Here is a 15,040-nt window from a genome sequence, read left to right on the forward strand (position 1 = left end):
CAATTTGCCCCAGCAACCCGGTTACCCAATCATAATGCCAGGCAACAACTATTAACCTGCCTGGCAACAAGAGGCCTGGCCTGGCGGCCCACACCGCAACACGTGCTCTCATTTATTGGAGAACACGCTTTGTGAATGGAGGAGCTTCTGATGGGTGGAGAGAGAGGCAGCAGGATTCTTTGCCTTTCCCCTTCCAACTACTTTTTCTGCTCCATCTATCCCCAACTACATTCTCTCCTGGTTGGCTTCCAGGGCAGGTTCATGAGAATAAGCCTTGCTCAGAGTTTTGACCTTGCCGTTCCCTTTGTCAAACAAGAAAACACTAATCATGGTTTGATGTACCTTAATGGCTTAAGATCTCTTCTCCAAAGAAGCCAAAAGTTTAGGAATATGAGCAGTTCCATTGAATTTTGTGGTGCTTTACATGGAGAAAGTTCCAACTTCACATCTTCATTTATAGGGACGGATTTTTACTTTGGGGAACATGGCAACCCTATGAATGGGGATTCAAACCCTGCTCTCCCAGTTCCTCGTCCAACACTCTAACCTTTGCTATACACTGGCTAGTTGCTGATATCGCCTTCTTTTGGGTTACAGGTAGGTAGCCGTGTTGGTCTGCCGTACTCGGGGAAAAAATCCTTCCAGTAGCACCTTAAAGGCAAAGGTAAAGGGACCCCTGACCATTAGGTCCAGTCGTGGCTGACTCTGGGGTTGCGGCGCTCATCTCGCTTTATTGGCCGAGGGAGCCAGCATACAGCTTCCGGGTCATGTGGCCAGCATGACTAAGCCCCTTCTGGCGAACCAGAGCAGCGCACGGAAATGCCGTTTACCTTCCCGCTGGAGTGGTACCTATTTATCTACTTGCACTTTGACGTGCTTTCGAACTGCTAGGTTGGCAAGAGCTGGCACTGAGCAATGGGAGCTCACCCCGTTGCGGGGATTCGAACCGCCAACCTTCTGATCGGCAAGTCCTAGGCTCTGTGGTTTAACCCACAGCGCCACCCACGTCTTTTTCCTGTAAGACCAATTGCAGTCGTTAACAGTCGTCAACAGGTTTACCATACATATCAGCCAATCACCCATTCCCACCACCCTTCTGAGTAATACCCCTCCCCACCCTCTCACTATATATAAGGGTCTGGTGACTTCTGTTTCAGTGTATATGAAGAAGTGTGCGTGCACACGGAAGTTCATACCGATAACAAACTTAGTTGGTCTCTAAGGTGCCACTGGAAGGAATTTTTTTGATTTTGTTTCGACTTCTTTTGAGTGACTGTTTGCTGTTGGAATACTGGATAAATCTGATTGCATGGCTATTTAGGTATTATGGACACACAGCAAGCAAAAAATGGTCCTGCTCCTGTTCCTACGGTCATTTTAAACTAGGCAGTTTCTTGCACCAACTTCACTAGCCTATGGTAGGGAATACATTTATGAAATGGGATGTCTTTGTCACGCTTAGTATTGCAGTATTTGCCACGGTTGGTGGTGTTCAAGTGAAGAGTCATTTTCAGAAAAAGGGACATTATTCTTTCACTTGTTGCTAAACAGTCAGTGGTGGAACTGTGTACTCTAATTCAGGAAATGATACGCGCCTTTGAAATCTAGACACAGAATCTTGCTTTGTCACAAAACCCGTGATTTTCTCATCAACAAGAAGAACAGATTGGTGAGTATTAATATTTCTATTATTGTGTTATCGATACACAGCTCATAAATAAACTTTATTTGGAGTCAAAAACTTACTTGGACTAGGAGGAGACTTGACTATTTTATTTTATTTTTAAATCACAATTTCATGCCCTGCTCCGGAACGTACCGATATTATCTATGTCTCAAAGAGAGCATGTATAGAATCAGTAAGAAGCGACCTCAGCATAGTTCGCAGAAAATGAGCTTATTGATTAGGTCCTTATATAATGCAACTTATATTTTAAACCAATACAGTTCTGGTGGAATAAGTTGGGCTTCATTTGCTTTGTATATATAAAACAGTATTATGTCACTTTAAAGAGTCACGGCTATCCCCAAAGTACCCTGGAAACTGTAGTTTGTTAAAGGTGCCGACGGTTGTCAGGAGGCTCCTGTTCTCCTGACAGTGCTATAGTTTCCAGAGATCCCTCTCTTCCCAGGGTTTTCTGGAACCTATACTATTGTTGTTGCTGCTGCTGCTATAGCACCCTACATCTGAAGATCACAGGGTGGTTTATGGCATAAAGTATTTAAAGTAGTACAATACTTCTTTAAATGTATAGTGCAGAAGCGGCCTTGCTTTAAATTTATCACATTTTATAGCCATTCGGTGACTTTGAAGGGAGTGTTATAAGATCAAGTGCATATCAAACCCCAGTTCTAAACACAGTTACTTGTTGGAAGTGTGTGCTGTTAATTTCATGCTGCTAAAGTGTCGCAGAAATTCATCTTCATTCTCAACTTCTCCACATCCCTTAATTTTGTTGCGCTGTGAGCTCTCCCACTCAAGGCAGCACAAAGAGAGAGATCTGGTGATCTGGAGAAGGAAGGGACCTACAGTGAAGGTTTTTGACAATGGTCCTGCCCTTTGCTTGCCAAGATTAGGATGCTGTGGAGATGGCTTCAGGGCAGAAGTTGGTGGTGGTGAAAAAAGAAATTGGAGGTTGCTGAACTGGGAGACACAAGCAAGGGTGTTCAAGGGTTAGGCAAGGTTAGGTCCCAAGTGCCCCATGAAAAAGGGTGTTCAAGGGTTAGGTCCCAAGTGCCATATGAAAAAGAGAAGCGGTGAGGAACTTCTCATCTTCAGCCACAGCTACTCTCACCAACTGACTGGGCCCCTTCCCCCTGTGAGGAAGACTAGGAGGAACATCAGTCCTAGGGGTGATGGTATCAACTGTGAGAAAAAGTTTGCCAATTCCAGCTAGCTCCCAGAAGACCACACCCTGTAAGACTAATAGCTTCTGGCTTTGTTACCGCCACTTCCTGGAAGGTTGGGTTGCCACACAATTTCTCAGGGGCCAAGAAGCCCAATCCTGTTTTTCTGAAATATGCACAACCCATTTATATCCAAGCTGATCATTCCAAGAATCTTGTAACATCAAGAATTCGGTTTATGAATCTGCCTGTTTTCTTATTCCTTTCCCATCCCCTTTTCCTTTCATGTTATGCCTTCTTAGATTTTTAAGCTTGAAGGCAGAACAGTGTTATTTTTATTCACCCATAAGCTACACTGGGATCCTATCTGGCTCAAAACAGGGGTATAAGTCTTCTGAATCAATCAGTATACCCTCTGTGTATACACTTCACCACCCTTGACTAGTTCATCATAATGAGTTATTAAGACAACAGATTGCATTGAACCAGCATGTTGAGTCTTTGTTGGTGAGACTGCAAGCTCCAGAGCAGTTTCTCTTGCCCATTTTTGGAACTGTAGGTACAATTCACTACATTTCTGCAATAGTTTGAATTGTGTTTTTTTAAAGTTCTCACTAAAATTATCAAACACCTTAGTCCTTCTTTCTTTTATTACACATGTTCTGCATGCAATTTGACCTAATATACACATATCTGCAAGGAATTTTGCTTAATATGATGCATTTTGTCTATTGTTGTCAATAATATCTGGATTTCTATGCACACTGTCTCCTAACATGTGCCCACATCTATTGACTGAAGAACTGCGTTGCAAAATGTGGGACAGTGTTCATTTTGAAGGAGACCTGTGTTTCAGTTCATGCATTATTTTGAGAAGTCCGAATCAAGGCAGTTTGCAAACTGAACCAATTCCCGTACCCACCCGCACTGTGCCTGGTGGGTGGCAAACCTCAGGGTCTTGTGTTTTCCATCAATTTTGAAACCTGGAATATAAACTATTACAGCTTGGAATCTAGCATGCTACAAGCATAGCCAAAATATCTCGGACAAACACAAGCAGGTTTAAATCTCATCAAGTTTGCAGAAGTTGCAGATTGAAGAGATCTTTGATAATATTATTGGCTGGTTAGAGTCAACTGCTTGTGGCTCTTATAGCTGGGAGGAAAGCCCCAGACCTTCATCCTGAAATGCAAATATTTGTTAACTTAAGATAAAGAGAGAAAGGAAGGCCTATTTTTAAGTTCTTTTTGCATGAACATTTGAATGGAAAGGGTGTGGTCTGCTGTGTACCCATCTGCCTCACTGGAAAGGGGGTATTGCTGTTGTTTGCTATAGCTAGCCAAGGACTAATAGGGTGAGTGCTTCACTTGTATGTGTAGGGGATCTGAATTCAAAGTCCTGTTGAACCAGAAATACTATTTTCTGGGCTAAGCGTGGATTTTAAGACTGGAACCCTAGATAGCGCTGCAAGCATGGAGCTCCCAGAACTGTGTTTGCTGCCAGGTGTTGATTTGAAAATGTGGGAGAAGTACAGAGGAAAAGGAAGGAATTGACCGATGGATGTGCGCCATCAACACATTCAGATCACACATACACTCACCACATGTGCATATTCACCACACACGGAGCACACACAAACAAGCAGAGAACTCACATATTGTCACACAGGCATAGACAGCCACGAACACACACAGAAATAAAACAAAACAGGAAGAAACCCTTCCCACTCTAGTGATGGGGTGATGCTGATATTGCTTTTTTTCCTTTGCACAAATCTTTCACTTTGGGAGATAAAGAATCTTGTGCATTAAAGATAATCTGTGCTCATTACAGTATCGCTATACGCGATCTTGCTTTAAATCCTGTTTGCTCTTGCGAAACCTTTGGGGCCTTCATACAGCTTCATTTCCTATCAGTGCAAATCCTATACCTTTAGGGTGAGAACCTGCAACTTGTTGTCCCGCAGATGTTCAGGGTGGAGGGAGCTGCCCCACGTTGGTGGTGCTATAGAACGAGTGCCCTTTCAGACAGCAGTAACAGGGTAACATTGGGGAAGCATCAGGGGGGAAAATGAATGAAGTACACTGATGTGTTGACAGTCCACCACGAATGCACTATTATTGTGCCAATGACTCGTTGCAGAATTAATCCACAAAACCACCAGTCTGGAGCTGCCCAAAGCTGTGAGGGCTAGCAGGCAACTTTGTCTGGCTTGGCGGGCTGGATCTGGCTTGCCAAACACAGTCTACGTATTCCTGTCCTATACCCAGACTTGGACCAAAGTCTCCCCTTCCCTGCCATTCCACAGAAACTGCTGGATGTACATGAAGGACTTGCAGCCAGCCTGTTTTTAGAACTCCTGCTCCTCCTGTAGACACCCAACTTTTTATCATTTCTTACAGTTGGCGGCCCAGAAAACAGAATCAGCAGCATTGAGCATTTCCCGAACAGCTGCTCTAAGATTTGCACAGCTCACGACAGTGATTTGGAATTGCAAGGGAAATAAACTGACTGTTTCAATAGTCAGGAGAGGTTTGGGTAATCAAAGTCCTTGAATTCTCACCTCCTGTGCTGGATTTTACCAATTGCAGGGTAAGTGATACTAACATTTTACTCAGAAGCTACATGCCTTGGCTACCACAAAAGCCAGATACCACTATACAGAACTCTGAATGAATGAAGGAAACAGGCCCCAATTCTATAGACACTTTTCCAGGAGAAAGCCCAGCATTGAATTCAGTGGGACTTATGGACACATATTGGTTTCCCCAGTCCTATAGACACCCAACTTTTTATCATTTCTTACAGTTGGTGGCCGAGAACGATACTAACATTTTACCTATATCGTGTTATCGTGTTTTTAATATTCTGTTGGGAGCCGCCCAGAGTGGGGTATAAATAAATAAATTAGTAGTAGTAGTAGTAGTAGTTACATGCCTTGGCTACCACAAAAGCCAGATACCACTATACAGAACTCTGAGTGAATGAAGGAAACAGGTCCCAACCCTATAGACATTTATCCAGGAGAAAGCCCAGCACTGAATTCAAATTTCCAGTGTTATATCTCCCATGCCATATGGCAGAAATGAAGTTCCGTAGTAGGCCATTTGCTTTAGAGGCAGAAGTTCCCTGTTTCAATCCTTGAACACTTCAGATAGAAAAGACTCCTGCCTGAATCCTTTGAGAGCTCTTACGGTTGGATAGACCAATGATCTAATTCAGTATAGGGCAGTTTCCTGGGTAACAGTGAAGACATTCAGGGGGAGAAGCTGGTCAGACAGACATTTAGAGGATTTTATGCCAACATCTTAACATGAGTTTATTCTCCATATTTTGCCACTGCTTTACTCTTTATTGTTTGCATTTAGCCTGCCGGACAATACAGTGGTACCTCGGGTTACATACACTTCAGGTTACAGACTCCGCTAACCCAGAAATATTACCTCGGGTTAAGAACTTTGCTTCAGGATGAGAACAGAAGTCGCGCGGCGGCACAGCAGTAGCAGGAGGCCCCATTAGCTAAAGTGGTGCTTCAGGTTAAGAGCAGTTTCAGGTTAAGAACAGACCTCCGGAACGAATTAAGTAAGTAACCAGAGGTACCACTGTATACCGATCCTCATCAACAGACTATATATTTAGCATTATAACTGATTAAAATACTTGGTTTAATTGTCATTGTTGTTTCTTATTTCATGTATATGAATATTCTTCATATTCAGTGACAGAGAAGATGGATGATTATTCCACGATGCCAGATTATGGGATAACGACAACTTTTGACGACACGAGTATAGAACAGCCAGTCACTGACAAAAATGTGAAAGGATTCACCTCTTACTTTGTGCCACCGCTCTACTCTCTGGTGTTCATATTTGGCCTGCTGGGCAACTCACTGGTGGTGCTGATCCTCATTAGATACAAGAAACTCAAGAGCATGACTGATATCTACCTGCTCAATTTAGCCATCTCGGACTTGCTTTTCATCATTTCACTCCCATTTTGGGCTCATTATGCAACCCGTGAGTGTTTTGTATTTGGAGATGCAATGTGCAAAATTCTCTCTGGGGTCTATTGTGTAGGCTTTTACAGCGGAAGTTTTTTTATCATCCTTTTGACTATCGATAGATACCTGGCCATCGTCCACGCAGTGTTTGCATTAAAAGCCAGGACGATCACCTATGGCACCCTCACAAGCGTCGTCACTTGGGTGGTGGTCTTATTAGCCTCTGTGCCAGAATTTGTATTTCACCATGTTCAAAAGGCAAAGGAGACTTACGAATGTATCATTCATTATCCCTCAGAAAATGGAAAAGTATGGAAGCAATTCCTAACTTTAATGAAGTTCATTTTGGGCCTAGCCATTCCTGCAGTCATTATTATCTTCTGTTACCTGCGGATTATCATGATTTTGATTAAGGGTAGAAATCGGAGAAAGCAGAAGGCTTTCAAGCTTATTGCTGTGATCATGGTTGTTTTTTTCCTCTTCTGGATGCCATACAACATTGCCCTCTTGCTGAGGACCTTTCAGGATTCATTTTTTTCATTTAACTCAGAGAATAATGTTGAGGGCAAGGTAGCTTTCGGTGTTGAAGTCACAAGAGTAATTGCTCTGATTCACTGTTGCATCAACCCTGTGATTTATGCCTTTCTGGGCGAAAAATTTCGGAAATATACCTCTATATTTTTCCAAAAGTGCTTGTTAGCTCCTCTCTGTAGGCTCTGCCCAGGTCGCAATTATCCTATTTTGGAACGGTCTATTTCCTCCTATATAAGTTCAACAGAACATGAAATTTCTATTGGTTTGTGAAGTGGTTTCCTGTTGTCTTTGTCCATCTTTTCTTTCTAAAGACTTTAGTTGCTTAGGGTTGCCATATGTCCGGGATTTCCAGGACATAGCCAGAAGATAATAATAATAATAAAATTTTTTATTTATATCCCGCCCTCCCCAGCCGAAGCCGGGCTCAGGGCGGCTAACAACAATAAAATAATACAACATTCTAAAATCATTTCATTATAAAATTAATTCAAATCAAATTGATGTCAACCATTGGGCTAGAGTTCTGTGAAGACTGCCAAAGGAGGGAGTCAGGCTGTGCCCTGGCCAAAGGCCTGGTGGAACAGCTCTGTCTTGCAGGCCCTGCGGAAAGATGTCAAGACCCGCAGGGCCCTAGTCTCTTGTGACAGAGAGTTCCACCAGATCGGAGCCACAGCCGAAAAAGCCCTGGCTCTAGATGAGGCCAGCCTAACCTCTCTGTGGCCTGGGACCTTCAAGATGTTTTTGTTTGAAGACCGTAAGTTCCTCTGTGGGACATACCAGGAGAGGCGGTCCCATAGGTATGAGGTCCTAGGCCGTATAGATAGCAGTGTCGAGGAAGAAATCGCTTAAATGTCCAGGCAAATCCGTACGTATGGCAATTCATTTCATAAATCTAGTTTGGGGCAAGTTTTCTTAAAGCTGCTTCTTCGTTTTTGAGATTTTGCAAAAGAAGCTCAACAACTCCTGCGTCCGGATTTTCACTTTTTGAAATATGCCAATCCTGTGTTGGTATATCTGACCAAAGTATGTCAGACTGCTAAGGGGAAGATGAAAACGATGTGTTAGGATACCCTATGACCTTTGGAGGGAAACCGTTCTCGCGTCCTTCCACCTTGGGGCTCCCGTGGGAGCAGGCAGATGTGGTGAGACATATTTTGATGTACTACAATTCCTGTTATGATAGGTGGTGAAAAACTGCTCATGCAAATTGCTGAAAAATACTGAGCTTGTAGAAATAAATGCCGAACTCTCGCTTTGGAAGTCAGTTGTATTGGGAAAGTGAAGACAATTCCTATTGAATTTCTCTCAATATGAGATGCAGAAATGGATCATGAAGCCCAGGATGTTAATGAGTTATCTCTGCCATTATCTGGTCTTCCAATATAGGTAAAGGTAAAGGGACCCCTGACCATTAGGTCCAGTCGTGACCGACTCTGGGGTTGTGGCGCTCATCTTGCTTTATTGGCCGAGGGAGCCGGCGTACAGCTTCCGGGTCATGTGGCCAGCATGACTAAGCCCCTTCTGGCGAACCAGAGCCGTGCACGGAAACACCGTTCACCTTCCCGCTGGAGCGGTACCTATTTATCTACTTGCACTTTGAGGTGCTTTCGAACTGCTAGGTTGACAGGAGCAGGGACTGAGCAATGGGAGCTCACCCCGTCGCAGGGATTTGAACCGCCGACCTTCTGATCGGCAAGTCCTAGGCTCTGTGGTTTAACCCACAGCGCCACCCGTGTCCCTCATCCTATATAGGGAGACATTAAGTCCTGGACAGGTTCATATGGACATCTGAAGCAGCCTAAGTGGACCAGAACATTGGTCCATTATTAACCCAATACCTGGATAGGCTGCAGCTGATGCAGGACTTCAGGCTGAGTTTTTCTCAAGTCCTGCTACCAGAAGGCCCTATAAGTGAAGATGTCAAGGACTGAAGTTAGAACATTTAAGCACCACCAAATTCAATGGAACCTCCTCCCAGTTCACTCTGTATATAACTGCAGTCACGCTGATTCTAATAAATTCTGTATTATGCCACCTTTGGGAGAGTGTATGTTATTTTATAATAGATCAGCACAGGAGCTGTTTGTCATCCTGGGTCTTTGGGAAATGTCATAATGGGCTCCTGTACTACCTACACCTCTGTCAGGTGCTGCTCATATTCCTAAACTTTTGGCTTCTTTAGAGAAGAGATCTTAAGCCATTAAGGTATATCAAACCATGATTAGTGTTTTCTTGTTTGACAAAGGGAATGGCAAGGTCAAAACTCTGAGCAAGGCTTATTCTCATGAACCTGCCCTGGAAGCCAACCAGGAGAGAATGTAGTTGGGGATAGATGGAGCAGAAAAAGTAGTTGGAAGGGGAAAGGCAAAGAATCCTGCTGCCTCTCTCTCCACCCATCAGAAGCTCCTCCATTCACAACTGCATCTTCCCAAAACTTTAGTTGGGGTTTTTTTTAATGTGACTGCTGTAACTCCCTTACACATGTGGTTTCCCCGCGAGATAATGACATGGTAAGATAAAGACAGGATTCTATTATTATTATTATTATCTTTAAGTCCTATCCATATTAAAACTGTATTTTCCTGGGGGGATGGCAAATCAGAGTTATATCCAGTTTAATAGGTGCTATAGTTGGAAATATCCACATCTCTGCAGATTTCCAGGACGTCACCCGTCATTTGTAAAGGACATATAGATGCAATTTTGGTCACTGAGGTCAAGGCAGAAAACAACCCTGTCAACATGCTGTACTTGACATTATTCAATTTCTGTTGAAAGATGACTAAGGGCACCACCCAGGAAAGACTTTTGCGGAAGCCTATTGGACTCAGATAGTCCTTCTCTCAGAACTTGCTCCAAGTACCGTGATGCCCAGGATGATCAATAGTTGCTCTGTTACCTGATCTTCTACCAGAGGGAGACATTAAGCCTTGGATAGGTGCATATGAACATTTGAAGCTACCATTGGCAGTGTTAGATTCTGGGTACATTAACCCAGTATTGTCTACTTGGATAAGCAGCAATTGATCCTGGACTTCAGGCTGAGTTTTTCTCAAGTCCTGCTACCAGAAGGCCCTATAAGGGAAGATGTCAAGGACTGAAGTTGGAACCTTCTGCATGTAAAGCACCATTGAGTTCAATGGAACTTACTCCTCCTTTACTCTGTATACAACTGCAGCCATGCTGACCCTAATAAATTGTGTACTGTGCTATCTTTGGGAGAGTCTGCATTATTTCACAATGTATTAATACAGCTGTTTGCCTTTTTACACCTTTAGAAGACACCTGAAGGCAGCCCTGTATAGAGAAGTTTTTTAAAAAATAATAATGTGTTATTATTATTTTATATAGTTTGGAAGATGCCTAGAGTGGCTTGGGCAACCCAGTCAGATGGGTGGGGTATAAACAGTAAAATTATTATTATTATTATTATGGAATTGGACATCCCTATTTTCATCAGATAGATGTTGGAGAGTATGATGGCCTATGAAGAAATGTTGCAGCATTTGGGGATTTTTAGTTTAGAGCAGTGATTCCCAACCTTTTTTTGGCCATGGCCCACCTAAGCATCTGTCAGGAGTCCAGGTTCCCAGCTTGATAACACAGTAAGCGTAGCTAATAAAAAGGAGGATTTATTGCAAAAACAAACAGATGGCTCTGGACAGCATCATTATTCAAGATGACCCCTCTGAAGACCCCTTCTGGGTTTTGCAAAAGATATTGAGCTTGTGTATCTTACGTCTTTTGTTTTGCTTCTTGTCTAACAGCCCTCCCCTTAGCCGACTCTTAGGAGGGACTGGATCAGCTCCAATCTCTTCCTGTTCTGACAGACTACTTCCTTCTCTGTTCCCGCCTGTTGGAACTTCCCAAGAACTTTGGCTGGGTTCCCTCCCGCTCTCAGTCATTCCCTTATCATCCAGCATTCCAAGGGGTGGGGGAGTTGGCACTAGCCAATGCTCAGCCTGCATAACAGTTAACTCTCTCTGTACCTGGCTGCTTTCTTCAGTTGGCTGCAAACCTTGACTGGGAGCTGTCTCATTCATGACGGCATCTCTAAAATCCTGGTGTGCCCCTCCCCGGTGACATATAATTCTTATTATTCAAAAAGTGAACTCCTATTCATGTGGAGGAAGCCTAAAAGACCATTAGTTGTTAATAACTCATTCTCGAATTGCTCCCCTTAAAAATCAAATTGCCCCCCTGTGCGTCGTGTGCCCCATGTTGGGAACCAAAGGTTTAGAGGAAGGCAAGTAAGATAGAAGAGGAGACATGACTGTCAGAGACATGGCCGGCAGAGAAGACTCAGCAGAGGGGAAGGAAGAGGCAGAGGAAAACAGGAACTTGGTTCATTCACACCACGAAAGTGAGATAAGCCCTTCTCACTCTGGATTGCTGCCTGTTAAGTTTTCGCAGCAGCGCAGAGATGAGGGAGCAGGATGCAGGTGGTCGTAGGGGGCTGGATTCAACTCCAGAGGAGGAAGAATTGGCTGCACCTGAGTCTCCAAGAAGTAGGAGGGAGGTGTGGCCAATTTGGGTGGTCCATCCCTGCCACTTAATGGATCCTCCCTGCAAGCGATTAGAACAAAGTAAGACCAGCAGGAAGTGGGGGCGGGCTTGGTGTATATCTGGCCTTGGGAAGGGCCAGAAGCCAATCGAGTCAACTGACTCTGACGGTGAGGTATGAGTTGTGGGAAGCTCGGATTGCTGAAAGCCCGTTGTTGATAAATAAACCTCAACTAGTCAAACTGCCGGTGTGTCGTGTCTTGTGTGGGAGAAGTGCTAAACCTGACATGAAGACAAGTAGAAAGAGAAAGGTTTCTCTCCGTTTCTCATAGTAATAGAACTCGTGGATGTCAAATGGAGCAGAATGTTTGAAGATTCGGGACAGATGAAATAAAGCACTTCTTCGTGAGGTGTGTAGTTAAATCATGGTACTCATTCCTGCAGGAGGCAGTGATGGCCACCAAATTCATGGAGAGGGCTATTGAAGGCTACTAGCCATGTGGCTATGCTCTGTCTCCACAGTTAGAGGAAGCAATGCTTCTCAATACCAGTTTCAGGGAACGGCAAGGGGTGAGGAGAGTGCTTTGGTGCTCATGTCCTGCTTGCTGCTTTTCCACAGGCACCTGATTGGCCACTGTGAGAACGGGATGCTTGACAGCATGTACCAATAGCTTGATCCACATAGCTGTCAACTTTCCCCCTTTCTTGCGAGGAATCCTATTTGGAATAAGGGGATTTCCCTTAAAAAAAAGGAAAACGTTGACAGCTAAGCTGATCCAGCAGGATCCTCTTATGAGTTTCATTTAATAGTCTTATTTAAAACAGTTCCTTGACACCAGCCAATTCATCAGTTTGTATTTACTGAATATCTGGACCCTGTTCGCACATACTGTACTTTGTTGCTTGTTTTAAGGCAGGCTACTTTCTGTGTTCCTGGTTTAAGTCATGAGGACCTCTGGTTTGGGACTAATGCACTTTACATGACTAACAATGCAGTCCCTAACCATATCTACTCAGAGGAAAGTCCTACTCGCAGGTCAGTCGGGTTAGGGTTGCAGCCTTACTCTAAGGGTACTTCTATAGGTGGGCTTCATTTGTAAATGGGTCTGAATTTACTGGATAGCCTACTTGACATTCCCCAGATTAAATGTGGTGAGCAGGAGGGAATACCAGCTAACATTCTGATATCAGTAATATTGTGTGGATGCTGGGGGGAGGGGCGTTATCCCTGCATGCATAAACGGTACTAAACATCCATCTGGAAGTACCTCTAATCTGATGTTGCAGCAGTGATACTTGGTGCTACCTTTTAGACTCTTAGATAAAAACACTGAGAAGTTTTGTTAATTTAACGCCACAGTCTAAATTAAAATATAAAATATTTTGAAAGTGGGTCAAAGACTGAATGATTTCAGTCAGTCTTTCCCTATGATCTTCGTTACTGCGCTTAGTGCACATTTATCATGCCATAAATTGGTTATTAGGAAGGTGACCCAAGCTATTTTACATGTATGAACACATAGGTGTTTAATAAAGTGACCACTCTGGAGCCCTTGTCCTTAAATAATTTCTATGCACCATATCTTGTTTATTTTATCCTATCAGATCTCTTCAGCTCACTCATTTTTTCCATGATACTCCTCCCAAACTCATCATATAATTAAGACTGCAATCCACTACAACTTTCCCTGGACATGCCTAAAATAGTGCTGTTAATCTATATTACATGGGGATATTCCCAGCCAAGGAAAATGTTTCATTCAAATTATTAACTGGTGCTTTATCTGATGTTCCATTCAAGCAGAAATCTGGCTATGAGCAAGCAGGTTTGCACTCTACTTATCTTTCAGATTGCCCATCATTTATTAACTTGTCATAAGAAGCTGATGTTTGACAGAATTGCCATTACGTATTTTTACAAGGAAGGTCAATCACTGATCAGTTAGATACCAAGAGGAGTCAATAGCAAGGTTTCATACTCCTCCTTTGGAGTGTATGCGTCCTGGTTAGAATTACAGGAAATGCCCTACATATATGCATCTCCCACTCCTGTGGCATCACTGACTTTCTCCCAGTCACATCATGGAATCGTAGGCCTTTCCTACACAGGTTCCTTGTAAACAATCAGGAGGTATATAAATTTTGTTAAAACAAATACATTCCCATTGGGTTCACAGAGTTTTCTGCATTAATAGCACACAGGCCTATCCATGAACCTCATATGAGTTATAGAATCCCCTCTTCCACTGCCAGAGTCAGAGGACTTTCCCCCTAGGTGCGGAGCCCGGGGGGGGGGGGTGGAGCGAAAAATGCAAATGTTGCCTTCATATAGTTTCTAAACACTAGGCTAGTTTCTAAACACTCACACCCCACTTTTATTTGGAGTGTTAGGGGAGGGGTAGTACCTCTGGTGGGGGACACGTTCTTCTGGGGTAGTTTGTCTATCTTTGGTCCCCATCATGCACTCGGTTCTCACCTGTGGCTTCTAGAAGCTGTCAGCATGACAGTGCCACACCCAGAAAATGGCTTTGACTGACCAGCTAAACCAGGTGAAGGTAGCCCATGGGTCACAAGCCCTTGGAGAGTTAGGGACTCGCTGGAGAGTTAGGTACAGGCTCCAGCAGATTGAGCAGATGAGACTAGTAGTGCGTCCAACGGTCAAGAAGGCAGTTTCTGTACGTACTGTGGAAGGAAGTGAGGGACAAATGGGGCTCGTCCACCTGGCAAGGTAGACCATTTAGGAGAAGGAAAGCTCTGATCCTAAACTTCCACTGCCTTGTGGGATATCTTCGGGAGAAGAAAAGGCTAAGGAGCGAACCCTGCACAACTCTGGAGTGGAGTCCTTAAGACGGGTGCATGGCACCTTCTATGTCTCCTTCCAGCAACTCCTGCAGCCAAGCGGGTGCCAAACATACTGCTCTGCTTTCCTTCAGACCACATCAGCGAGGTTTAGAGAAGGGGTCTTGTCTGGGCAGCCCAGGATTCCCATGATGTTATGAACTGGCATGACGACAGGGATGCCGGTGAGGGGTGTAGTTGGGACTGGGACACACCGGGGCAAGCAGGAGACAGGGAAAGTAGTATTCACTGGGTGATGGAGGATGGCGAGGGGATGGGGTCAGTACACAAGAACCAGAGTAGCAGGACCCATCA

At 44.0% G+C, this 15,040-nt stretch overlaps 1 protein-coding gene across 1 annotated transcript; it reads left to right on the top strand.

Annotated features, from left to right (window-relative positions):
- The first annotated feature begins 6,577 nt into the window (after positions 1-6,577).
- On the top strand, positions 6,578-7,654 carry LOC128424054 (C-C chemokine receptor type 5-like). The gene has a single exon (XM_053409836.1). It carries the CDS (start codon positions 6,578-6,580, stop codon positions 7,652-7,654), a length of 1,077 nt encoding a protein of 358 aa, XP_053265811.1.
- Positions 7,655-15,040: the final 7,386 nt, after the last annotated feature.

Source organism: Podarcis raffonei, chromosome 12, assembly GCF_027172205.1.
Source record: "Podarcis raffonei isolate rPodRaf1 chromosome 12, rPodRaf1.pri, whole genome shotgun sequence".
Lineage (NCBI taxonomy): Eukaryota > Metazoa > Chordata > Lepidosauria > Squamata > Lacertidae > Podarcis > Podarcis raffonei.